Source organism: Anser anser (genome assembly GCF_964211835.1).
Source record: "Anser anser genome assembly, chromosome: 4".
Lineage (NCBI taxonomy): Eukaryota > Metazoa > Chordata > Aves > Anseriformes > Anatidae > Anser > Anser anser.
The window spans coordinates 44,994,910-45,022,525 of NC_139724.1; the positions used below are offsets into that span (position 1 = coordinate 44,994,910).

At 40.5% G+C, this 27,616-nt stretch overlaps 1 protein-coding gene across 3 annotated transcripts in view; it reads left to right on the top strand.

Annotated features, from left to right (window-relative positions):
• Positions 1 to 16,246, top strand: part of ANXA5 (annexin A5) — a 21,195-nt gene extending 4,949 nt beyond the window's left edge. For 2 of the 3 annotated variants that reach the window (XM_083835124.1, XM_083835123.1), the window contains exons 2-12: positions 450 to 534; positions 1,647 to 1,741; positions 3,340 to 3,453; positions 5,721 to 5,811; positions 6,736 to 6,815; positions 7,255 to 7,311; positions 10,461 to 10,554; positions 11,793 to 11,888; positions 12,418 to 12,476; positions 14,571 to 14,693; positions 15,721 to 16,246. In XM_083835124.1, the coding sequence (XP_083691250.1) occupies positions 450 to 534; positions 1,647 to 1,741; positions 3,340 to 3,453; positions 5,721 to 5,811; positions 6,736 to 6,815; positions 7,255 to 7,311; positions 10,461 to 10,554; positions 11,793 to 11,888; positions 12,418 to 12,476; positions 14,571 to 14,693; positions 15,721 to 15,783 (957 nt within the window). In that variant the 3' untranslated portion in view covers positions 15,784 to 16,246. Of the gene's footprint in view, positions 1 to 449; positions 535 to 1,646; positions 1,742 to 3,339; positions 3,454 to 5,720; positions 5,812 to 6,735; positions 6,816 to 7,254; positions 7,312 to 10,460; positions 10,555 to 11,792; positions 11,889 to 12,417; positions 13,884 to 14,570; positions 14,694 to 15,720 lie in introns of all 3 variants that reach the window. The other variant, XR_014584018.1, reaches the window with a different exon arrangement.
• Positions 16,247 to 27,616: the final 11,370 nt, after the last annotated feature.

Genomic DNA, 27,616 nt, shown 5'->3' on the forward strand with positions numbered 1-27,616 from the left:
TACTGGCTGAAACCTCCATCAGGCTTTCCTTGAGGGAAGGAAGTTCTTATTTCCCAATGTGTCTTGGGTCCTTGTATGGCTTATCTGGCCTACGTGATTTGTGCAGTTAATTTCCCAAATGATTCCAGGAAATGATAATTTCTTAGTCATTTTCCTGCATTCATGCTCCAGTTTTGTGAGAACCAATCCTGCAAACTACCTTTATGTAAATAAACCTGAACTTAGCTGGTCTACTGCCGAATCTTTCTAGTAGAGCTGTGTTTAAATACCCACAAACTGCTATTTAGACAGACAATTGCATAAAAAATGTTATTGGTTTTTGGATCTTGGATTCAAATCTAGCCTGAGCTCATGTATGGAGAACTGAAAGATGCTGTTATCTTCTATTTCATGTTCTATTTCATGTTTTTTTTTCCCCTTTTCCCACCTTTTTTTTTTCTTCCCTCTAGTCCACAAGAGGCACCGTGACAGCGTTCTCTCCTTTTGATGCCAGAGCTGATGCAGAAGCCCTTCGTAAGGCCATGAAGGGAATGGGTAAGAACAATTTATTTTATGAAGAAGAAAGAGCTCTCACTCCTGCTTTGAAAACATCCTTTCTGAACTCATTTTTTATGTTAGCAGATGAGGATAGGGCATGTGTCCACATGCTATGGAATGACAGCCCCGGGACTACAGGAGTCTGGGCATGTCCTAGTTCTGACTGTGTGTCTCTCAAGGGTGTTGATTTTTAGATTAGCACAAGTTAAAAATGATGGTTTGGACATCGCCCATTTAAAATTTGATGCTCCACAGGCTTCTCTGCACATGCGGTTTTATTGTGCAGTAAGATAGACTATGAATTTTAAGGGAACAACTGTGGGGAATTATCACAGAATAGCGGAAGCTCTGTGCTTGGAAAAGGGGTGACAGCTCTCTCTGTCTGAAAGTGGCTAAACACGGGGCAGTTATTGTGACCAAAGAATACGAGCACTCAGGAGGAATGTAGCCTAACAAGTGACCTGTAAGCTCATGCTGTAGCTTTCTACCCCAAAATTTTTCTGTGAGAATAAATTCTAATTTGATACTTTCTTTGAAGCTGCCTGTGGGAAGAAGCAGAGGGGAAGGAAAAACGGAATACAGTAAACCTCAGGTCTATGGACAAATTCAATAGAGCTAGCAAGGTGCTATGTTGTGAGGATAAATTTGTAAACTACTGCATGTAAAACCAATAATAGCTCCACACTTCCCTACTCTGGGGTGGTTTTCTTGTGGGTTACTGGACTGTGGTTTTCTGGGAGTTGACAGAGCATTTATTCTGAAGTATATCTCTTGGGGAGCCTGAAGCAGGCCTGTTTATAGAATAAAGATTGTGACTAACTGTTTTATACCTGATGGCTAGGGTGCTGGGGGCAGTGTCCTGGAACAGGGCACTGATGGAGAATAATGCGTATTCTCCTGTCATGTTCTTGCTACAGCAGAACACCAGACCTGGTGGCTCAGCTTGATCTGTGGACATTTGTTATTTAAAGGATTTTGCTGTTTATCAGTAGATTTTTATTTTCAAAGTGTCTTTTTTTGTCTTTTTAGTTTGTGTTACTGCTGGTTTTTGTTACTGTTGTTTTTAGAATGTGCTTGTAACTGTTGTTGTTCTTTCTTTCTAACCTCAGGGACTGATGAGGACACTATTCTGAAGATCCTTACCAGCAGAAATAATGCTCAGCGTCAAGAAATTGCATCTGCCTTTAAAACACTATTTGGCAGGGTGAGAAAAAACAAACGAACAAAAAACTCTAGAAATGAGCTGAATTTGGCCTATGATGATTAGTTAAAACCATGAGGTGGATTCATCGTGCTCTCTGTAAAAGATTCCTTGGAAGAAAATATAGTTCAGTTACTGTCTCCCCCATCTCCCTATAGAATGATAGAACGGTTTGGGTTGGAAGGGACCTTAAAGGTCATCTAATTCCAACCCCCCTGCCATGGGCAGGGACACCTTCCACTAGACCAGGCTGCTCAAAGCCCCATCCAGGCTGGCCTTAAATACCTCCAGGGGTGGGGCATCCACAGCTGATCATCCAAGCTGAACAATGCCAACTCCCACAGCCCGTTTTCAGAGGAGAAGTGCTCCAGCCCTCTGATCATCCTTGTGGCCCTCCTCTGGACTCTCTCCCACAATCAACATCCTTCTTGTGCTGGGGGCCCCAGAACTGGGTGCAGGATTCTGGGTCCAGGTCTCACGAGAGCAGAGCAGAGGGGGAGAATCACCTCCCTTTTCCTGCTGCTTTTGATGCAGCCCAGGACGTAGTTGGCTTTCAGGGCTGCAAGTGCACGTTGCTGGCTCGTGTCAAGCTTCTCGTTCAATCAGTGCCCCCATGTCCTTCTCCTCACGGCTGCTCTCAATCCATTCTCTGCCCAGCCTGTATTTGTGTTTGGAATTGCCCTGGCCCAGGTACAGGACGTTGCCCTTGGTGTTGTTGAACCTCATGAGGTTCACACAGGCGCACCTCTCAGGCCTGCCCAGGTCCCTCTGGATGGCATCCCCGTCCTCGTGTGTGTCAACCACATGACACAGCTTGGTGTCATCGGCAAACTTGCTGAGGGTGCACTCAATCCCACTGTCCATGTCACTGACAAAAGTATTAAACTGCGCCGGTCCCAATACTGTCCCCCTGAGGAGCACCACTCATCACTGATCCGCCTGGACACTGAGCCGCTGACCACAACTCCTTGAGTGCAACGATCCAACCCCATTGAGTGGTCCATCTGTCAAATCCACATCTCTCCAATTTGGAGACAAGGACATCATGGGGGACAGTGTCAAATGCTTTGCACAAGTCCGGGTAGATGATGTCAGTAGCTCTTCCTCTGTCCACCAGTGCTGTAACCCCATTGTAGAAGGCCACCAGCTTTGTCAGGCACCATCTGCCCTTAGTGAAGCCATGCTGGCTGTCTCCAGTCACCTCCTTATTTTCTATGTGCCATAGCGTAGTTTCCAGGAGGATCTGCTCCGTGATCTCCCCAGGCACAGAGGTGAGATTGACTGGTCTGTAGTTCCCTGGGTCTTCCTTTTTTTCCCTTTTTAAAAATGGGAAATCCTTAAGTCAGGCTAGGTTGGAATATTCCATTTAGATTGTCATGAAGAAGTGGCTTTTTTTCTGCACATTATTAAAATACACCATAGGTTTTTGTGCAAAAGCTTATATAGCTTCCTATTAGTATGCTTCTAGTACTGATACTGACCTCATCCTCAGTATGGAAGGAGTTATCAAATACTTTGGCTCAAAGTCTGCCGTGTAAAGTGATAGCAGGAAGAGAATTTTCTTTACAGAATTCATTACAGTACTGTTTGTTCCGCATTAGGATCTTGTAGATGACCTGAAATCAGAACTCACTGGCAAGTTTGAAACACTGATGGTATCTTTGATGAGACCAACGTATATTTTTGATGCTCATGCACTGAAGCATGCAATCAAGGTAAGGAGAATGAAAGAAGAGATTGAGTATATCATATACAGTGTTTGTTGCTCTTTTGTTGTGTATAGGAATGAACATTCAGTTAGTAAGGGAAATGATGATAAAGTTGGCTTTTAATTAGTAATGTTATACTAACACCTGCTAATATCACTAATGCAATTGTTTCAATTAAAATTTGCATAGCATAAGACTTGTTCTGATTTAGGTTTAACAAGCAGATCAGTGGTGTTTTTAAATTCTTTTTTGCTGCTGAAGTCCAGTGAATGCTAGTTTTTCTGCTGTGAGCAATCTAGGATTTGTAGCTGTACAGCTGTCTGCATGGTCTGCAAATTAGTTCATAGCATTTCATTAATGTGGTGGCTTTTGGTTGTCTCTTGTTGACTGTTATTTAAGCATGAGAGCTTTTAGCACCTGATGAAAACAGTCCAACTCCAAAATTGGTGGGCTAGCATGCCTGTGTAAACTCACATCGAGCACCAAAATTATTAGGGGATGTTATCTGTGTAGAATGTGTTCTAAAAGCTCCCTCCAGTAATACAGAGACAAGAGTTGACAAATCCTGTCAGTGGTACTTTTTTTTTTTTTTAACATTTCTCTCTTTGGTGAGTGCATTTATTACCTTTCTGGGAAGGCTAGGTAAAAAAAAAACAATTTGCAGTCTGTATGTTCAGATATCTTAGTGTGTTTTTTCTTGTATCTTACTGTGTTTTTTCATGTGTTCCTATTTTGTCCCCCTTGATCGCACCTGTTTGATATCCCCAGGCTGTGGAAATTCAGGAATTGGATGTCCCTGTGTTGTCTGCAGAAACCTGTTGATTAAAGTAGATGACATTGAAGTTGACTGGTGTCAGCTAGTGCTTGGTTGGGTGATGCTAGCACTCCCCAAATCCTTGATGAGCAGCTGGTTAATATGTAGTCAGCTGTGCAAGCTAGTGATTATGAACCCATGACCCAGCAAATAGTGTCTCAGACAACAGAAACTGTAATCCTGGAAATTTTTGTAATGTCTTTATGTGCACTGGGGGAAGGGAACATGGCACCTGACAAATAAACTGATAAAAACCTTGCTGACTGAAAGGAATGAAAGTATTCCCAAGCTTCTTGTGTTGACTTAAGGGTCAAAGACTGACAGGGAAATGACAGAACAGTTGGTACAGGAGGAAAACAGAGATAATGGAACAAGAGCGTTTTTGTTCTTGTTAGTTACAACAAATGGTATTAAACACAGGATCATAGGATCTCAGTGAATGTCTCTGCACAGGACGAAATGTTGACACTAGCTGCAATTCAGCTAAAGTGGATAAGAGCACTAAAGAAGATGTGGCAGCAGGAACTTCACTGCAGGATGACAACTCAGCTAAGGGCATTGTCTGTGCTGAAGATTGAGTTACCTACTGCTGCTGCTACAAGGCTCCTTAGAGGACTAATGTAATAGTGCTTGCCTTACTTGTTGAGTAGGCATATTCTTAAAACAATCTGTATTTTGAAAATGTTTACATGTATCTTGTTAGATTTATATTTTGAATATCTTTGTACACAGTATATTGATTTTTTTCCCTATAAGAAGTTTTCTCTATAGGAAGAACTGTAAATCACAGAATTGTCTAGGTTGGAAATAACACACCACAGCAAAAAATAATAAAAAATACACAGAGTGAGGGCTCCCTTTGGAGTGTAACCAGCAATGGCTTATTCTTATAGGCAAAGTAGACTCAGATATGTGGCAAGAAGATATTGCCTTGGCTTTTGTAAATTTTATCCTTGTGAAAGCAAAGAGTGCCTGTTTTGGCTACGTATAATTAGAGTGCAGCAACTATTTGGGGGCCTGGGTTAGCAATTCTATTGTAAAATGTGTTTGCTTACAATGGAAGGGATGCTGGGTGACTGTCCATCTGTGTGCTAATCAGTGAAGGGCAGTGTGTGAACTAGAGCCGAGATGGAAACTATTCATTCAGTTACTGTCACATCATCGACTGTAACAGTGAAGAACGGAGGTATATCTGGGTGTACTTGACTGTGGAGAGGCTCATCTGAGTCCTGCAGCAGTGAGCTTCTTTTAAGTGTTGGGTTGATTTTGAAAACAATCATGCCAGAATGGAAAGAAATTTATCTTTCAAAGCCTCCCAGGCTAGACTAGATATTACCAGAAAATATTTTTTCTTTCTTTGATCCAGATGTATGAGGTGATGCTTGCCTTTGGTTGTCAAAGGGAATACTTGTTTTCCTTCTGTTACTCAGTCAGCTGATTTCTTCTTGCACCCTTGTAGGGAGCAGGAACCAATGAGAAAGTGTTGACTGAAATTCTTGCCTCCAGAACACCTGCTGAAGTGCGGAATATTAAACAGGTTTATCTGCAAGGTAAAGTTCAGTATAAAATTAAGTTCTGAGTTCTCCTTTCAGTTCTTTCAAGATGATTTTAACACATTTAAAAAAAGACCTATCTGTGAACTGAGGCATGTATCTAACAAGTGAGATTTTGTTCTGCTGAGTTGGAAACTTTGTATTGCAAGAAATTAGGGTATGGATTGCAAGCTAAAATCCTTTTTATTTTGGGGCTATGACTGGGATATGCAGTGTTTGGTCTTTTTGTGCTTCATAGTTAGAATTCATTCAAATGTATTTCTTTATTCCACCAATTTTTTTCTTTCTTTTGAATAAAAGAGGGTTTTTAAAAACTGGTGTCCAGTAAAGAAACAGGATTTTTTTATTTTATTTTTTTGCTTTTCGCTTTGTTCAAATGTATTGCGTTTTTTTGATTGTCCACAGGAGTACATGCTCTCACCCTGTGAATGCATGGGTTACTTTTTTAAGGCAATATTTAATTCAACACTTTCGTATCTATGCAGATTCCTCCCACACAAGAAATTCTCATATATTAATAAAGTTCAAGACAAAACAGAGTTCCCAAGGACAAAATTTTTTTGAGCAAGACTTTTATAAGCTGCTTTCTGTTAGACAGTTGTGAGACTGCCGTATTTCTGTATAACTCCAGATCTATATGCTCTTTAGTTCCTTAAAGAGCTGAACCAGTGTATGTCATTCTGTATTTCAAAATATTTTAAGTAATCTGTGCCTGAAACTGGGTGTGAGATGGTACCTTTCCATCTCTTTTAGAATAATATTAGGTTGTAAGGGAAGGCAGAATATGTCCAATTGTTAAAACTGTTTCTGACAAACGATTCCACAAGCTGTGAGTCAAATCCACTTTCTGCTTTTCCCTGTTTTCTCATCAAAATAGTGAGGAAGTCTGTAAGGTGGTGAATGGGTGTTGTTCTTTTGCAGAATATGAGGCTAACTTGGAGGATAAGATCACAGGAGAAACATCAGGCTATTTTCAGAGAATGCTGGTGGTCCTTCTGCAGGTCAGTATCTCTTTGTATGCCTACGTGTGTGTATGATTTTCTCTTCTTTTTGATGTCTGATGTACTCTTGTTACTTTCTGCTTACTGACTAGGGTTTCTAGATAGACTTGGTGATAGGCAAGATTGGTTCAGAAACTGAATAACTCTCCCTGAACTTATGATCTTGAGCTCTGTAATGAGCCATTTCCACAGCTCTGGCTTGAAAAGCTTCTATGATACTTCTGGGTATAGCAGAATGCCTGCTGCATAGGTTTTTGAAGGTAATAAAACAAAGTTTGTTTCATAAAGACACATCCAAGCAGAAATGAAAAGTGGGGCTGTTTTTGGATAAGGTGCGTTAGGGTTTGACTTCTCACAGCGAATTTTACAATCTCAATATATTAGGTAGGGTTTATTTTATTCACCTGTCAGCTTAACAATTTTTTGTACTTGTTTTTAGGCAAATAGAGATCCTGATGGCAGAGTTGATGAGGGTCTTGTTGAGCAGGATGCTCAGGTGGGTGAATGATTTTTTTTTTTTTGGGGTGGGGAGATGGTATTTCTACAAGTTACCTCAAAAAGAACATGCGTAAATATAGTTCACATGTGAGAGAGAATTTTTATGATTTTGTGTGCGTTTATTTTTTTTAATACATTTTGCTACACTTTTATATGTTTTGAACAAAAGAAGTGACAAAAGGTGAAATGTTGGGATCAAGACTTCTGGCACTTCTGTGTTTCAGTGTAAACCACGTCTTGTTTTATTTATTACTTGTTGAGGTGCCTGAACAGAACAGTGACTAGGTCATAAGAAGAGAGGGTTGTGATTGTTGAGGCTGTCCGATGCTGAGGCCTTGACTGCTGAAAAACTCAGCAGTGTGTTACTAGTTCATTGTTTAACATCTGATTTGGGCTTCTCTCTAAATTCAATCCTAATGTAAATGTATCTTGTGTCATACACGTGTCACAGAGAAATATTAATGCTATTCAGTAAGGGATACATCCAGAGAGGGTGAAATATTAAAAAGAAAATATTCCAAATACTTTGTGCTACTGTAACAAATTGACAATCCAAGAACTGTCCTCTGTGGAGTTTCTAGGGACCCACCCATTGCCATTTGTATTTTCCATGACTTTGTCACTGATCTCTAAACCTATGTTGTACACAGGAAGAGAAGTACCAGCAATAAACTTGTATCTGTGATGAAGTCTTTTGCAGGATTCTGTAGGCTTTGTTGTTGTAGTTGTGGTCAATATTTCAGAGATTCAATTACAGAACTAATGGATGTTTCTTCTCAGTTGTTTCAGATAGCTCTGGGTTAGAGATTTTCTCTCGTAAATTGTCAGTCAAGATGAAAGAAAATGTATGAATTGTTCAAGGTGACAAGGAGGAAAAACAGGATACCAGATCAATAAAACATTCTCGTGATAGCAGGGCAAGACGGAGAGAGAGACCTGTGCCAATAAGATATATTTTGCCAATCCTTTGTTATGTAAATTCAGAAAGCATCGTTCTCCTTCTATTAAAACTCATACTGTGAAAACTGGAGCCTGGAGATTAAGGAGACACCATACCTAAATGTAGAAAAGTAGTTTTCTAAATGGTCTCTCTGGTTTGTTACGTACGTTTGGCTTGAGCTGGGACCCATACAGAGAAGTGTTTTGTCACATTTCTCGTAGCTGTTTTATGCAAAGATACTCTTAACATAGCTGGAATAGATTCAGAGCATTTTCTAATGATTATTGCCAGGTGCAGGTGATCTGATTTGAGGCAGCTGACTGTAAAAATGCAAGACTTTTTCGCTTCCAGATGTTTGCCTTGATTACTGCGATGTTTTGGGAAGGGTATGGTGGCAACCTTTTTACTCAGTAGTGATTATTTATTTATTTATTTATTGTCTTTGATCACTAAACATACAAGTTAATTCAAAGTGGTTGGGGAAAAGGCATTTGAGGTGGTATGGATGTGTAGGGAACTTGTAAGATTTTTCTGAGAAAACTTAAAGGGGGAAGTGTAACTTCTTGCAAGATGTTTTGTGAATATCACTTTTTTAAGTTATACAGTTGAAGTACATTTTAGGTATTACGTAGTAGCAAGGCCAGTGAAAGTTTAATGCAGTTTAGCTATTTTTATAATTATCAACTTTGTTCCTGACAATGAGATCAATATGAATAGCACCTGGCTTAACGCTTGTTTCCAGTTTCTTCGTAAGTGAACGGACATGTCCCTGCTTGTAAGACACTGCCCTATTTTTAACACTTGCTTGAACTGTTATTCAGAACACTGCTTAAGACAGCTACTACACCACATTGGTGATTCAATTTAGGGGAAGAACTTCTTTTATTTATACATGATGGTGGGAGAATGTATGGAGATCTGTTACTTGCCATTAAGAAACTCTAAGATCAGGCTAGATGATCATGCTTTAGTTTAAAGACGTTATTTCTAAAACTGAACGTTTGTAACAGTGCCTTTAGTCCATGGGAATATAAGGTGGGAAAATGCAGCCTAGTTGTTAGTAACAGTTAGAGCTTACATAAAATGCCATTCACAGCTTCAGGTATCTCCAAAGAAATGCATTCCTGGAGTCTCTAAATGCTGTGGTGGGACATGGATGGAGAGTGCTGGTATTCATTTGAAGAGCTTAGCATATATTTTAAACTAAATATCCTTGCAATGCTTTAATGGCCTTTTTTCCCCCCTTTTGTGCTCTGTGTCATTAATAAATCAGCAGTCACAAATGCACTTTATATAGGATTGTGGGACAAACATAAATAGAAAATTGGTAGCTTTGCAATCAAGTTTTACAGTACGGACAAACAGTTGGCCAACAGCATTGCTATGCAGGAGATTTGGTTGAATGGGTTTTTCTAGGAAATATTTGATTGTCTTAGTACAGGTGGTAACTTGTTTGCCTGCCTTCTATTCACTGAGGAGGGAGAAAAGAAGCTGTATGCTCTAATATCAAAAACCTTTCTCCTTACATTGTGTGATGTTTAGCACGCAATTTGGAGAAAGGATTCTGAGTTTCATCTTTTTTTTTTCCCTCTGTTGTTTACACGAGTTTTTGGAAGCATTTCACTTTCCTAAAGTTTGGTAGTAGCCTTCAGACTAACCTGAGGAGCAATCACTGTACTCTAAAATGATTAAAATCTGTTAATGGTCTAGTTTTACATTGGTTAAGAATTTAGCATCTGACAAATCATGTTTCTGAGGGCTTTAAAATCCTTTTGCCCCTCTTTTTTGGAAAACTTCCTCCTGGGCCGAGTTAGCAGGGTTCTTCCATTGAGATGAGTCATAATGTAATAAAGTTTTGCCAGTTTGATTTAAAATAGGGGAAGGGAAAAAAAAGCAGTATTAGGAATGGATTTTATTTCTTGGATTATGAGTTTCAGAAAACTTGAGGCTTATGAAAGGGACTACGTACCCAGTCAGTTAGTGCCTTAAGCAGTATTATTTATGTAAATGCTTTTGCAGTCAATTTCAGGCTTTATCATTTATTCCTTTCTAAAGTCAGTTTAGTATTTGGCAATTTTACATCTTTTTTTTTCCTCCAGCTATAGCTTGTTAATAATTTTCCTTAGAGTAAGATGAATGGAACTTTTTAACAGGATGTGCAACCATATCACAAATGCTGTTGTTTTAATCTCTTCAATTTACAACAGGTCTTGTTTAGAGCTGGGGAGCTGAAATGGGGAACAGATGAAGAGAAGTTCATTACCATCTTGGGAACCCGAAGCGTTTCCCACCTAAGGAGGGGTAGGTAATATGGTCCGTGTATGACTGAAAACTTCTGCCTGAAGTCCTGGTGTTACCCAGGTGGTGGTAGAAATGGTAGAAGAACCATTTCTGGTACTGCATTTGTCAAGTCCGGTAACCTTTATTCACTTCTTCCCTCTACTTTATTTTTGTTTCCTATAATTCACTTCTTCCACAGCAAGAGGTGATCTGCTGCTTGGAGTGGTGCAGTAGATCTGAGGAACAGCTGGAGTACTTCTTTCTGGATGCGTATTTATTTTTTTTTCCTTTTGGAAGAAGTCATGGCAATAAAGTGATTCTGAGAGCCTGTTATGAGTCACCACAATCTGATGGAGATCAGCCCTGAAAAGATCAACCCCTTTATAGGTGCATATTCTATTAGCTGTTAATAAAGAGGCAATAATATTTTTCCTGTTCCTCATCCATTTATAAGTCTGTTTTATTAAGCTGCTTAGGGCATTGGGATTAAGGACCACTAAATTTTGCTTTGGTTCTCCAGTCTCTTTGTTCTTCCTTTACCTTTTGGATTAGTTGGATTTTCAAAGCTAATTTGATTTGTGATTTTAAATATTTGTTTATTTTTAGTGTTACTGGCATTAAAGCAATCCTAAAGTTTGTTTACATTCATCCAACATGTACTTAGCATGATAGAAATGTAATGTTTCAAAGAAAAGTTGTCTTACCGATACTTATGAACACAGACTGCCAGTAGGACAGCTTGCATGAAGTTAAGTGAGTGGGGTAGCTCAGCACAGACAAGATCTTAGCTTAATGATAGCTATGCTCTGCGACAAAATGCTTATCACTTCGTACAGCTTCCTATCTTCCCTCAGAGGGGAAGGATCACCTGCTGGCAACCTTCTGGCAATATTATTCCCAATGCACTCCAGGATACCATTAGCCGCCTTTGCAGCAAGGGCCTATTGCTGCCTCATGCTCAGCTTGGTCCTTGGTCCCTCAGGACCTCCAGGTCCTTTTCTGCAAAGCTGCTTTCCAGCTGCGTGGCCCCAGCATGTTCTGGTGCGTGGGGTTACTCCTCCCCAGGTGTAGGAACGTGTTGTATAATAACAATCCAGTAGGAAATAGACATTTAAAATAGGTCAGAGGGGAGAATGAGTGGACAACAGCATTTGAACAGTGGATGATCAGATACAGATGTCATTAACCTGTACTGAGAAAGATGCTGGGGAAAAAATCTGACTATCCGTGTGACACTAAGCACACTTTCTGTTTTCCAGTATTTGACAAATATATGACTATTTCCGGCTTTCAAATTGAAGAGACCATTGACCGTGAAACCTCTGGTGATTTGGAGAAGCTACTTCTGGCAGTTGGTAATTACAGAATTAATAAATCTCAAACTGGCCTTCTCTCTTTTAATCCCTCGAATTCTACCCGTTACAGAAGTGGCATGAAAACATGGTTCCTTCTTAGCAGGATCTTAATAGACCCAATTTTTGTGTTTAGAGAATAAGCCTCTACTCTTTTTTAACAGATGGGGGAAAGGGTGGGATGGTGGGAAGGAGTGGGGCGGGGAGTGGTGGTGGGGACTGCATTCTGTTCATGATGTGCACCGCCACCAGAAAGTGAGACAGAGCTCTGCCTTTGTATTCCTGGCATCTCATTTTTGGACAATGCTACAGTAGACTTGTGACTGGGAGTAGAACTTGGCTAGTCAGGTCTCTTCTGTTACAGCATTTTAACTCCTAGAACCCAGAGAGTTGTAGCAGAGGAACAGTCTAGCTGGCTGTGTGCTCAGTTGTCAGCATTGGAGAGAATGATGCAGAAGCACGCACCTTGTCTTGCCAGTGAAAGATTATCTCATGTTGAATAGCAATCAGTAATTCTTTGCCTTTTTTTCAGTGAAATGCATCCGAAGTGTGCCTGCCTATTTTGCTGAGACTCTATATTATTCCATGAAAGTATGTATATGTTTTCCGCATGTCACTTTCCTTCTCCCCTGGCTACTGTTCCTCACCCTTTCACTTGTTTTTCATTTCTTCTTTCACTGCAAATGCCAACAGGATACTGTATCACTAAGCATCTGCAAAAGGTTTGGGGTATGCAGATCTGGAACAGGCTGCAAACAATTCATGTGCCTTTCTTTGGGCTGATCGTAAGTTTATCAGACCATAAGTATTTGACTGGAAACATAAGTCTCATCAGCTGTTTTTGGACTTGATCTTCTTACAACGGAAGACGTCTGGCTAGATCCATTGCATGCCTTCAGCTAGATAAGGACTACAGTGCCTTAAGGTGATGGATATGTTTAGGGAGTAAAGATGACCAAAATCTGAACTGCAGATTGTGTAGATTTAGTGCTCTTTGTTTTAGAAAAGAGTATTTACAGGCTGAAGGTGCAGTTAGCTTTGAAACACAAATTTAATGGCTGATTCATCCCATTTTGAGAAGGAAAAGTAACTTTTAAGAGAAAAAAGGAAAGATATCTAAACAGCTATGAAAGACTCTGGAGGGGAACCCCATCAGCAGAACAGCTGTGTTTCTGTTGTCCTTTCCTTCCCTTGAATAGGAAGAGATAAGCAGGAAATCCGTATTTTTAAATCACAGTGACTAATAGTAATTAAAACCCTAGGAAAGATGAGGTAGGTAGTCTTGTTTTCAAGCAAATTATCACCTTCCCTGAATATATTCCTCCCTTCCCCTGAAAAAGCACTGAAGTGTATTTGTCACCAGGTGGTTGTGCTGATGAGGTGTCAGCATGAGAATTGATGAAAAGAGATGAAACGGTAGCTTAATTTTTAAAAGCTGCTTTACTGCTTTAATAAGCATCTGTTTAAAAAACGGTTCAGATGGAAAATCCAAAACATGCTACCAGCATGCTGAACTATGTGAGGAGGACCACTTTTTTCTTATTTATTTTTATTTTTTAAAGCATGCTGTAGAAAACTTTTTTTCTGTGGATTTAAGAAACTTTCTGATTTCTGTTGTGAAGAGCGTGACTCAAGTCTGTTGGTGAGATCCAATTTTTTTAAATAAAATCATTAACCTCTCTTTGTAAGAAAAAAAACATTATTTATAACTTTGGCAGAAGAGTTTTTTCTTGTTGTTTAGCAGTTTGACATGATAAAGTTCTACAATGTGTCTGCTTTCATGATAGGGTGGGGCAGAGCCTGGCTTTTAGCAGATTTTAATGTCAAATCCTACTCAGAAACAACTGGACTCACGGCATAACTTTTGAGCAGCTTTAGGGCATTTTTAGATGTAACCCAAGAATATTACAGCCAGTCGAAGGATTGAGTGACCCTGGACATTAGGCTGAAGATGATCGTGGGGGCTCTGCCAAGTCCTTCCTTGAGGTGCATTAGCAGGTCAGCATGTGAAAATGTGTATTGCTTCGGCTTGTGTGGAGTCTGACTTGTCTGAGCAGGAGGGGTCGGTGTGTCAGTCTGACACCGCATGCTAGTGCAGAAACTTAAAATATTTAAAGCAGTGAAGATGAATAAAAGAGTTCTGTGGTTGGAAAGGGGATATGAAGTTTGTCTTCATAATAAACACACAGCTAACTTGTGGAATGGGTTGCTCTGCCTGTGTCTTGCTCTACAATGTTACATGCTTGGTTTTAGTCATTAGTTAGGATTTATGTGCCCCCTTCCAGAACTGACTGCACTTCTGCAGTCTGAGGCTTCACTGAGATGGTGATATGCATGTGATTCTGATTGTAGCAATCAGATATACTACTGTGTAATCTTGGGACTGGATTATTTTAAATTTATCTGGGCATTGGCAGTTGGGGTCTGTGAAGATGAAACACAAAATTAGAGGGCTGTGTGGCACTTTGCCAAACTCCTGGGGCTTAGAGCACCTCACACGGTTGGTCCTCTGTTCTTCGCATTGCAGCGTGAATGCCTTGTGATACTGTCCCAAATACTCTGTTGCAGAGTAGAAATGTAAAGCACAAGTGTTTTGAGACACCACTTGCTTGTTTTTTTTGTTGTTCTATGACAGTAACCGTCCATGACAAACTCATAGTGTAATATTTAAACTTCTCTTTGTAGGGGGCTGGCACTGATGATGACACCCTGATCAGAGTCATGGTTTCGAGAAGTGAAATCGATCTGTTGGATATTAGACAAGAGTTCAGAAAGAATTTTGCTAAATCGTTGCATCAAATGATTCAGGTAAAATTTCTATTTTGTTGTCAGGGAAATTAGGGGTATTTAAGACCCAATTGTTTCCATCGTTTGTTTTTGTGGAAGGGAGGGAGGTGGGTGTGTGTAGGGCTGGACATCACAGTGTTCTCTGAGAGCAGCAGTGGCTGATCTACAGTTTTATGAAGTACCAAGTAGTGTCATTTAAGTGGGAGACGTTTCCTAAGAAAAGCTGAAGGTTTCTTTCCAGTGTTTGCTAGGAGAGCAGATGTGGTTTTCTGAAATTACACTTACTCATTTTTTTCCATTTTTAGTTGCTGCTTCATTTCCTTTTTCTTGTCTGGGTTCCTTCTGATTTTCAATGCTTTAGAGAGGGTGCTGGCTCCAGAGAAATAGCAGTGGGGTTGGGAGTCTGTATTACCATGGAGTCAGAGCTGAAATCTCTGATTGTGGTGTGTGGAACCTCTAGCACTGTTTAAGGTGGAAGAAATTTCACTGGAATCATTATCTGAATCATAATCTCCTTTGAGTGGGTGGGAAGGAGCAGGAAGGGAAAGAGCTAGCAGGAAATCCAGAGCCAGCGGTTGCAGGATTGTCGTGTGCTTGCTGCAAAGTTAGACCAAAATGCCTTTTTTCCTTGTAATTTTTTTGGGGTATATTTTATTTTAAATGCTGCTTTCTTACCTTTCTTTGTTATTACTCCTTACTTGATGATCTGTCTGTTACAACATAAAGTTCTCTGCTTTTGGTGCTGCTTCTGGCTTCTCCTTTTCTTGGACTTTCTCGTTTGCAGTTGAATGCTTTTTAATGTGCAATAGGTAGCTCAGTTCTAGTGAAGCTTTCAGGAGCTTTTATTGTCTCTGAAAGTCTGTCTGTGTAAATATAGCTCCAACAGAAGAGGCGGAGAATTTTTTTGCATCATTCCTGAGCCAGGAGTAATCCAAGTGGATTTCCTGTGGGTGGGACAAATGCGTAATCCGTTAGTCTTCATTGGCAGCTGCTTTTCCTTGCATTTCTGTGGTTGTGACTCACGGTGACTGGTTTGTTATATTAACAGAAGGATACGTCTGGGGACTACAGGAAAGCACTCCTGCTCCTCTGTGGTGGAGATGATGAGTAATGGTGGCAGCGACATGAAGGATTTGTTGTACTCCAGCTTTGCAGCCCTTCAGTTAGCATGCCTAGCTAAGTTTTTGCATCTTAATGCTTTCTGGCTGTTTGAATTTATACTAGTATCGCACTTACTAAAAACGAATGTATTATCCAGCTGATAATCAGTCCCTCCTTCAAGTGCCTTCGGAGAGTATGCAGAAGTCCTCATCATGCAAGATGGGTCCTGAACACAGAACCCAGTTATTTGCAAGTGTTTTGCTGAAATAGGGAAAAAAAATCTTGTATTTCCACTAATAATTTAAAGACCTTTTTTTGCTTTTATTCTCTACATTTCCACTGAATGTTAAGCTAGTTTTAACATTGCAAATGAAGAAAAGGTATCCTTTGTATGTAATATTTGAATGAATTTGCTGATCCTAATAAAACCAGTCATTGGAAATCTAAAGAACCAATAAATTTTTTCCCTCTCAGCAAAGTTGTATGTGGTTTTTAATGGGAAAAGATCCATTTTCCTTTTTCCTGATTCTACTACTTTAAACAGTTGTTCCATTTTTCCCTGCTAGTATGCAGATTTATAAGTATATATGATGTTTTCCGGCTGCATGTCATGATGCCTAGTACTAGACTTCTGTGATAGGGGCAGCTGATGAAGATGGGAAGAAAGTGATCCATACTTTAGGAATCTTGCATGAAAAAGGGAATGTTGCAGCACCACTCTGATTGGGTTAACGGAGCAGAGCACAGCACGAGAGAAACACCAGTCTGCTATATAAGCTGCCTTAAATGTGCTGCTTTAGTTTACCATTTATGAATGGCTTTGAAAATTAAATTGACGTGTGAAGAATAAACAGACTGTTTCATGCATTGTGAAGTCTAAACACCATGATTCTAAACTTAGCTTATCAGTTAGTCACATACAAGAGCTGTAGAAACTGCATGTTTTAAAGTCCTATTGAAATTGATTCTTCACAGATTAAGAGCTTTTAAACTTTCAGATTGAATAAGTATTGAAGTTTTAAGATTTTGACATAATTGTGAATTTTTACTGTCAAGTCTCGTTAATAAGTACTTGGTTTCTGATGTAAAATATGACAACTTCTTATAAGTAAATATGTCAACTAAAGCCTGATCTACTCTAAAACCTTGTTTTCAGTTCTCTTGCACACTTACGCTCTTGCATACTCACTTTCCCCCTCACGCTGTCTCCGTCTTCCCCACTTCTTTTTGTCCAAATTGGAGACTTACAAACTTAAAACCAGCACAAGTGATTTTCTTAGAGACAGTTAAGTGCTCGTCTCTGCTCTTCCTGGACAGTTTGCTGAACTTTCCATGTCACTCCCTGTAAGTGAGGATGGAGTGGGTGCGGTTTGTATCTCCACTTGTGTAATTTAAACTAATCTAAACTGGTGCTGCCATAATCCTGCCCTGCCCTGTTTTTCAGGCTGCATGTTCCTGTGACCCTCTGGTGAGTGGATCCAGGGCCCTGGGCTGACAGCATCCAGCCACAGAGGTACAGCACGGTGTCCTCAATAACTCACTGTGGTATATGGTGAGGGCTGCTGCTGCTGGATGGATGGGCTAGGAAAGTGCAGGATGAGGCAAAAAAGTTGTGGGAAGGCAGATGGGACTCAAGCTGGGTCGTCCTGAATTGCTGTCTGCTGTCACAAACTACCCAGGCTTATAAGAGCCTTACCAATGTTCATAAAGGGAGTCTTCAAATTTCTTTCTGCAGGTACAGACCCAAATTACGAAGTTTAGGTTGCATGTGAAGTCAAAGGTGGTGCTTGAAATCAGATTACAAGGATCTCATGACTGTTGCATTAATCAAATCTTTTCCTTTTCCACTTCTATCTTGCTCTGAGGGAGATGGAGGTGAAACATAGATGTAGAGAAACTACTTAAGCATAATGTACACAAATATGCATAAAATATATTTGATGCTCAATACAGGAAGACTTAAATACAGTCAGTCCAGACATATCTAAGCTGTTTGTATGGTTTGCTACTCGACCAGTTAGAGACCTTGTTTATCTGTGTTGTGTTTACCAGGTTGTCACAGCAGAACAGTGTAGTGCTTTGGAATATGATCAACTGTTTTTCAAAAACCGAAATATAATGGTAGTAGTGTTCAAGCAGTAATATTTTTATTTAGGTCTTTAAGTGTTTGGCAGAAGAAAAATCTATAGTATGTGTTTGGATTTTGTTTTCTTCTGTTTCCAAGGATTTATTTTCAGCATTTTGCATTTTTGCTTTCTGTCACGTCCTTACAAAATGCATTAACAGTGTGTTAGTCATCCTTGAATAACATGGCCAGCTGCACACATTACAAGTTCAGCATGACCACTGCCTAGAAATATCTTGTGATAATAGAAAGTCTTTTTTTTTTTTGTTTAATGAGTTAGTATTTGCAGAGTTAAAATGAAGTACAGAATAACTGCTAGTGAGAAGCTATGAAAGGCTGTGAAAATGTCTCCATGGGACCAGATCTTCTTGGAGAGTTCTACCTAGAAATAGTTGTCTTCCTTGTCCATATGTTTATTGACTTCTCCAAAGATTTGAGAAGGTTTAAGGAGTGAGACTTTCTTCTTGACTTGAGTCTTCATGACTTGTTGCTGGTCCTTTTGTAGATTTGGTTGCATATTTTTTCTTGATACGGAAAATGGATCCTCCAGTGTTTGCCATGTAAAGAAGGCTCCTGTGGTGTTTCCTTCAACAAAAGGTAGAAGTGTCTTTGATAACTATTGTCTGAAGGTATTCCAGCGAAGGTTGACTGTTGTCACAAAGCTGCTGCTTACGGCTTAAACTGAGTGATCTAAACTACTGCCAGAACCTATAAATAGTAACTCTGAACAGGAGTTTTGTGTAGGACTGAGTATAGTATCGCTCATACACAAAAAATTATAAGATGTAAACGGTGCAGAAGCATTTGAAATTGCATTTTGAAATAGTTAAACAGAGATGACAAAGTCTGAGAACTTGCGCTTTCTCTCAGAGGTCTAATTAAAATGGAAAGAAGTTTATCCAATTATAAAGTTTCTAGTATTTGTTATATAACTTTCCTTTAGGAATACAAAATGTTGCACTGTATTGGAGCGTTCATCCTAAGGTAACTTTGAATTACGGCTGCCTGTGAATCAAGTGCTCTCTTTATGGCAATTGTTAATCGTAGGTGTGTTTGTTTTTTCTCTATATAACTTCTGATTTTGATTCCTGAAGATTTGTGTTCATTTTCTGGCACGGTTATGAAGTCAAAGCCCTATCATTCCTGTGGAATCCCCACTCCAGTGCTTAGGCCAGGCAGAGCAGTCAGGTTTTTATCTTCCTCCATTTGGCATTCAGAGGGGTGAGGTGACCGGCGCAGAACGTACAGCTGCTCTGGGATGCTTTCATCAGAAATGGTAACTTTCGTCTCTGAGATGAATCCTTTGTGACTTGCGAGTTTTAAATGAGGGGAGTGGTGGGAACCCTTCAAAAAGTGTTAAAACATGTTAGTGTTGAAAAGATCCCAAACAGAGTTGGAATGTGACCAAAAAGCACTTCATAGGCAGCTTGCCTGTTACATGCTTGTAGTTCATTATCACCAGTGTTGCTTTTCTGACTCAGAAATGAAAGGCTTCATCTTCTTGACTTGGTAAAGCTGTTGATCATCTCTTCACTCTTGTACCTGTTCAGCAAAGCATCTACACGTGTTAAAAAATCATGGCTGGCGGTGCCACATGAGGTGGGACACCTGGACTGGGCCTTGCATCCTTCCCTTCCCACTGCCCAAGGAGGGAGAGCTGCCTTCTCCTCTCTGCCGGCGGTGCCTGCGCCAGCCGCCGTGCGGGCACCGGGTGGTGCTGTGGGTCAGGCAGTCGCATGCAGCCCGCGGTGCTGCTCGGGGTTATTCGCTCCTCTCTCCCATCGTTTCTTTACTGGCTTTTGTACTTCTCCCAGATTGTTTTCTCTCGTTCGCTCAACATGAAGCACAGGTCTGAAAAGGATTCATTTTTTTCCCCCCATATATTCTCAGAATGTTATAATATACTCTGGTTTTCAGTAGAGAATAAGAGCGTGCTTACGTGTGGGGAATAATGAGCAAAATATATTATTAGAAATAGAAACTGGATTTAGGCACAACACCATTCTTAATGTTGAATGCTTACCTTCTGCAACCTGAAACATACAAAATATCTATTATTCCTCCCCCGTCGCACTTAGGAGAAACAAGAAATTTTTTGTTAAACTCACACATTTCCAATTTGTGAGTCGAGTGGAACAGATTTTGCTGTGCAGTATTGTTTTAAATATATAGAGATTTTTAACTTTTGGTCTGCAGATTATTAACATGTTTTAGTTAAGTCTATGGCATTTTTTCATATCCTTCAAGTGCCAACGTGATTGGCCTGCTCTTTCTGGAGAAATTATAAGACCTTGGAGAATCTGATATTTTACATGGTCATTGTGCAAGTAGCAGGTAAACACTCCTTAAGGGAGCAGAAATGAGTGGAAAGACAAGTTGTTGAATTTTAAGCACTTGTGGTAACAGAGATGGCAATTCTACAATGTGATGACAAACTTAGAATAGGAAAGAGGAAGGATGCTGCAAGATATGGCCTAATCTAGTTTGCTATCAGAAGGCGGCTTTGGTCGTTTTCTACTTAACGTGCTTCAATTGTCAGAGGAACTGTATTCCTGATTATTTTTTGTCAGATCTGTTGCAACATAAATTATGGAGAGTTTATTTTGATGCACAGAGAAAAAACATATTTCTCCTACCAGAAGGAACAGTAAAACAGATGGCCTCAGGTTTTTCTGCATTTTTTTTTTTTATGAGTTAAATGCTGGCGTACACAGAATATGACAAAGTTTCAGCCCAGGTCTGTAAAGAAAACATTCAATGTATATCTTCCACTGATACCCACGGGAAACAGGCTGCTAAATACTTCTACATTTGGAGTATGCAGTACATGAATTTCATCCACAGATTAGTCTGGTAGGTCAACTTTTTGGCTAATTTTATGCTTAACTTCAACAGATAGCAGTGTTGTGGCACAAGATGTCTGAGTCTTGGTCATGCTTTTACATACATCCATGAAGTGTGTCGTGACAGTGAGGTAACCTGAGGGAGATGAAAACAGGCAACCTGTGTAGGTGGCAATTTTCACATAACTTGCAGTATGTGTAGTTTCTTCTTAATCTTCCTCTTCTCAAACCCTCTTTCAGTAATGACATGCTACAGGCTGCATATAATGAGGCCTACAAGGCACAACAGTATCTCTGAAATCTAGTGAAAAGTCGCTGGAAGTCTTGCTCTGTGTTAGTTACCAAGTATTCATCCCTTGTTAGACTCTTTCACACTGACTGCTTTGTCTTTGTGTGCTGACCAATTAAATCAGCATAGTTGCTCTGTGGATTCCACTAAAGCTTCATGAAGTATGTTCTACCTTTTTATCTGTGCCCACTCTTCTGGCGTTTTGTATCTGCCTTTAAAGAGCAGTTCTCTAAAAAAGAAGGGTGGAGGAAGAGTTTATAGATCCTGACTGATGGTGGCACCACAAAGTGAATATGAATATTAAAAGAAAAAAAAAGTAGCACACTAATTTTTAGCGTCATTCAGCAACGACAATCTTAGGATTATCCAGTGTTGCCATTTACTTCTACTAACAAACAAACTCAGTAAGCAAATGAGAGTTTAATCTCACCTTACGCTTTTATTTTACTTGCCATCTCAATAGCACTGCTTGAGTTATACACTGACCTGTGCGCAGGCTTTACTGAAAATGGTGTCTCAGGTTTTTCCTTATTACACACAGACAAAATTTTCCTTAGCAGCAATATAGACCTAATTGTTGTGACTTGTGAAGAGAATAATGTGACCTTTTTTGTTACCTTTTTTTTTTTCTCCCACTTTATGCTAAGATTATAAAACATTTTGTAGATTCTGTTGTCTTCAGGAAATCTAACTTGCTGCTTCATGAAGAGCACAGGTAGTAAAACTGGGTAAAAAATTTCTATTATCTTTAAAGATAAACTAAAACAGCCACCTCCTAATGCCATTTACGGTGAAGTAAAAACATAGTAACATCCATCAGAGGCACCTTCTTGAAAAAGTAAATGAAAAACAGTCAACATGAAAGCTTAATTATTTTATCTGCTTAAACAACGTTTTGCTTTGCCCCAGAACCTACTGTGTCACCTTCACTGATGGCTGATGTATCTTCATCTGGGTTTGGAGTCCCTGTTTTTTTTTCCGATCTATCTTAGCAGGCTCTTCTTTTGCAGAGCTGGATCCAAGCACCACTCTCAGCAAGCATGGTTCAAGATGGCACTGCATTTAGGCAGAAGATAACTTGTCACAGTTTGCTTCACTCCACATGCAGGTAGAGCTCTGGCATGACTGTGGCTGATGAGCTCCTTAGAGACTGCAAGGATGCAGGCACTGCAGCTAGGAGATGTGGCTGGTGGAGACGAGGGACGAGAGAAGACAATGAAGAGACAAATGACCTGCAGAAGATCAGGAATCAGTATCTCCTCTTGCCACACTAGAGGAGCCAGGGATACTCGGTAACATTGCCAGGTAATAAATTTAGAAACAAACTGAAAATAAATTTTCGCCTGTTGTGATTAAATTGCAGAACTTGCTGTTACATTTGTTGCATTTTGAATGCAGTTTGGTGGTGAGCACCAACAGGACCCTCTTTCACTGGGCAAGTGAATTAATCTTTGTTAGACTCTGCACATTTTACCACTTGGGTCCCTGGGGAAGTTTTCAACAGCTGTTTCATAATCTGCAGACCCAGAATTTAAAGGTGCTCTAAACTCAGATGTGCACAGAATTATTCAGCTTTTTACTGACTGCTTTGCCAAGTTTTTCAGAACTGTAGCTAGAAAAATTGTCTGTTTTAAAGCCTTAGAATGCTATTTATTGTGGTGTGGCACCCCTGGCAAGACCAGCTATGTCTGAAGGTGACCTGTTTTGCACAGAGATCACACAGGAAATTTCTTTTTGCGTGTCTGCCTTTGTCCTTTCAATGTAGTTTCACATGGTTCCTTTGATTTACAAAATACATTGGTTCAGTCTGTGTCTGTGTGGAAGCGTTACTACAAAAAAGTATGTTTGTGTACTGGTACCTCCTACAGCCTGTGGTTAGTACATGCTGGAGAAATCCCGTAATGCTGTAGCAGGTGCTGCAGCGATGGGTACCGAGCAGTGCTCAGCATCTTGGATACTGACTACCCTTTGGCTAGCACAGAGACCTGGGAGGGATGAGGAGAAGTGGTTTTGATTTTATAAACATGCAGTCAGTCCTGCAGTAAGACCGTGTGGCAAAGCAATTACAAGACGATAGCCATGATTAGGGTTAAGAAATTGTGTCAAGTCACAGTACACTGAAAGCTGTAGTGTGGGCAAGTTTCATGAGAAGGAGGGTGATGGGAACAAGCCATGGCTTTACGGCACTTAAAGAGCAGTTTTTGATTGCTTTTCTTTCTCTATGATCCTCAGATAATGAAAACCTACTGAATATCATGGCTTGAAAATATTGCTTTCAGTATCAGACTGAGTAATCTGACTTTTATAATTATCTTTTTCTAGTAAGACTTGCATTAACAGAGAGTACATATTACAGAAACTCAGTATGAACAGGGAGAAATAACATCCATTCTGAACTGCCAGTCATTTAGAAGACCATTAGTTTACTGTTACGTACTTACAAAATAGAGCCTAGTATATTCTCTTGCAATAAAAGCCTATAGGTAGCCTAAGCAGCATAGGTTTGATCCACTATTATTATTATTTTTTATTATTTATTTTATTTTTGTTCCTCTGACCAGATTTCTGTGGCTGCCCTGTGATCTCATTGCTTCAGAAACCAAAACAATTGGAAAGTGGGACTGGTGCTAAAAATCTGGGTGTCATTTGTGTGAAAATTGTGATTTTAAATGCAAGAAGAGAAATGGTTGACATAAACATCATGATTATATTAAAACCTCAGGCTGACTTTGGATTTCTAAATCCAAGTGGATAATGATTTGGGGAATTAGTGAAATAATGGAGTGATTGGGATCCTGGTAGGTTTGAAAGGGTTATAATTGTGTGTTTGAGTCGAGGCCTAATCCTATGCTGATTTACTCCTGTATTGTTGATGGAGAATCCACTGACGATCCCTGGTGTTATCTTGTGTAGATGATGCAGATGTGAGCTGCTTCTTCAGCCTTCTGTATTTTCTTCTGAAAGGCTGGCTACCTGCATTTTGATCATGTAGTCCAAATTTGTGGCTTCTCTCTTACTAGTTGGGGTTTAGCACTCGTGTTTCCTCTCAGGAACACTTTGAAGGAGGAGTAAAGATGAGGAGGACTTTAATGCTAACATTGTTTGTAATTAACAGGACTTAGAAGTGAATAGCTGCAGTCATCATTGCTTTAGAAATACGCTGCCAACTTCAGAACATAAAGTCATTGAAGAGAACCTCTAAGTCACAGATACTCAAGCTCAGAAAATGCTTAAAAGGTGCTTAAATGCTTAATATCTATCTTTGGACATGTTCAGAAATGCCTCAATTCTGTCATAGCTCAGTCTCTCCCACAGAAACCCAACCAGAATTTGCAACAAAGGTGTCTCTTTATCTGTCTCCATGACCCATGAGGCAGCCTTTTGCAAAAGAAAACTGAATTTTGTTCTTTCTGTAGCTGGGAAAAAGGGAGCAAAAATCCAAGTATCTTGTCCAGGTTCGACACAAAGCAAGTGAGTGAGAGTTTCCCTCCTTTCCTTTCTGGCATCATGGTTATTAAACAAAAAAAATGCTGACAACACTGCAGAAATGTTAACTGATGACACAAGGCATGTCAATACTGTGTGCGTGAATTTCTAATGGTCATTGCATGGGAACTCTGGTAGGAAGTATGGGAGATGTCAACTTTTGTCACCTCATCTATCATTTTAATGGCAATACTGTTACACGTAGACAAGAAAGAACTACTGAGCTGGAAAATATACTGAACTGGTACTTCTGCATGCAGTCTTATTCAGCTGTTGACTGGCATTGGTTCATCTGACTTTATTATATGCAATTGAATTCCTTCTCTGTAGTATACTTAACAGAGCTTGATAAAACTAAATGGGTGTTCTGCTCATGGATCTCTGCTGTGGGCAACTGGAAATGGATCTTAGCTAAATGATGAATAAACTCCTAAGTCCTCAAACAGCACGTTCTATAAATGCTTATTTTTTGTTGTGTGTTTGCCAGCCGAGGGGGGTCTTGAAAACACTAACAGATAAGAGCAGAGTTTCCTGAGATGATTAATAATTGGTAGAAGTCACTCTGCTAAAAGTGGAAAAATAGCTCTTCTCCACCTCTGTGCTTTCTTTATCTCTGACAGGGACCTGCGCAATAGGAGCTGGCAACACTGCCAGCACAGAAGATAAAAGTTCTTCTCATTTTTGATATTGATGGCGAGCGTTGAAACTGTGAAGACAGATGGAAATGCTCCAACAAGAAACCGCATAATTTCAGCTGTTCAGACTTCACAACTTGCCAGAATATCTTACAGGAGATGCCAATAGCGCACTGATAGCTAGAAATTAGATCATAACAAACTACCACTTCTGTTATACAGATACTGTGTGTTATACAGGTACATTTTCAGATGTGAACTGTGAGATGTCACATCTAACAAGATGGCACCACTTCTTAATGAGATGGAGATCACTGAGAACTTGGGATCATGTAGGCTGAATGTGTGACTTCCAACATGCCTGAACACACCATTTGTGTAAAATCTCTTTGTAGGCTGGCCTAGGACTACTCTTTCATTAGACATGGTTAGCATCCGGCAATATTTTTTTTTCTAATAAAATTAAAACCATCTGCTGCTCTTCTTCCTCTTCCTCTGGGCTGAAGGAGCAAGGCTGGGGTTTCTCCTTCCCGGGGCTCTGTGGCACCCCTGGCAGCCCATGCAGCCAGGGGTGCCTCCAGCTGGCCAGACCTGCTGTGGGGCTGCCTCTTCGTTCCCTTCTCCAGGGTTGCAGCCTTTCCACTGCGACGAAGCTCCCAGCCTTGCCATTTCCACCCTGGGGCAATCTCTTCTCTATACCAGTTTTCTGGGCTGTGGAGATGCTCAGGACCTCCCTCTCCACCCAGAGTTGCACACTGTGTTTTAGTGCTTCAGCTCCTGTGAGTTCAGGGACGGCACTTTGGTTTCTGTTTCCTGTAGCTGTTGGCATCAGAACACGGACCAGCTGGACAAGATGTTCTCAAATATGATGATGAATTTTTAAAATCTGTGAGAATCTGTGTCTATGTTTGAAAAAGTGACTTCTTCACAGTAACTGAGAGCAGAGATCTAGCCTGTGGCAGCTGCAGTTCCTTGTAACTTCATTATGACTGGGGTGCTTTGGGCTAATTCACATTTAAATAATCTCATGAAATACAAGGGTGGCTCTTCGTGAAAAGGTAAGTGCAGATAATCAATATGTCCTTTCTTGACTTATGGTTGACTTCAATTTCTTTTGTATCTTTTCTAATATGCAGTCACGACTTACATTTTACAGAGATGTTTAGGCCCTAACACATCATTCTTGTTCCAGTATATGACTGTTTCCAGGACCTGCAGAGATGAAAGAGGGAAAGAAGTGAGAGGAGACAGGGGAAGTCATGAAGGCGGTGGAAGAAAAGAGGAGACATGGAACACATTAACTTTGACATCAGGTGGGCAGTCACTTTTCAGGGAGTATCAGGCACATCTCTTATCTGGGCGTGTGTGACCACTCTGTCATCAGGATTCTCATCCCACCAGCCTAATCAACCTGACAACCAGGTCCTGAGGCCGCCTAAATGAGGTACGAATGCAGAATATTCTGTAGCATGAATATGCTACATGCAGAATATGTACAGTTCTGTGATTGTCATACAATGGTTGCAGGGAGCAAGTTGGCAGCATCAGGACCTGATGTCTGGTCAGTCTGACACGTGTGAGAAGGGTGCACTCGGCAATCTCCCACCCAGTTTACACAGAAGAAGGAATTAAGCAAAGAAGGTGACAGGTTTTTCTGTCTGGCTCTTGCAGTACTTTAGATTGCTTTCGAAGAGCCACTGTTTCTCAGGGGCTGCTCTCTAGCTTAGATACCTCAGCACATCCATTGCAAAACTGGGTGAAGAATGATATGTGGTGGTGCAAGCATGCCACCTGTGTGTGTTTCAGAAGGCACCCCTTTCTGGGGTATGGCTAACTCTGATTTTGGAGTTCCTATGTCCTCCTTGGATTCAAGCTGAGGCTCCTGCCATACCATGCCATGGTTTTCGGTGTTAAAAGGGAATAAGTCCTTTCCTTCACTCTGCACGGTCAACCATCTGGCTGTGTTCAGAAATGCCGCCATTTCCTCCCTCCATGTGCCTGAAGCTCCACACCCAAGCCCCTGAGGTTTCTGCTGGAAGGCGCAGCAGCAGCTGCTTACAAGCTGGAGAAGAGGAGCTCTGCTGTAAGGCTTGGGAGGCACTTCAGTGTCCTCTCCTTCCTCTGGGTGAGGCAGGCAGACCCCTTTGGCTTGCACTTCCCTTAAGCAGCTGGTCGGGAGAGTGTGTTGCACTGCGCTTGCCAGGTCTTGAGAGGGAAAGGGATGATTTGTGTGGTACGCCTGCGGAGTGCTGAGCACAGCAAGCAGATGGGGGGGAGGCTGATGACTGAGCTAAAAAAATAAAGTTTTTTGGAGGTTGAGCCTCATAGTCTTGGGAAATCATCTCTGATGGGGAAAGGAAGCATGGTTTTAAGAAACTCTGTTTTTGCATGTGTTTTCAGACCTTGGCAGGCTACTGAGTAGCCAGAAAGAGGGTTCATCATGGAAGAGCTCTGCCTTCCAAAAC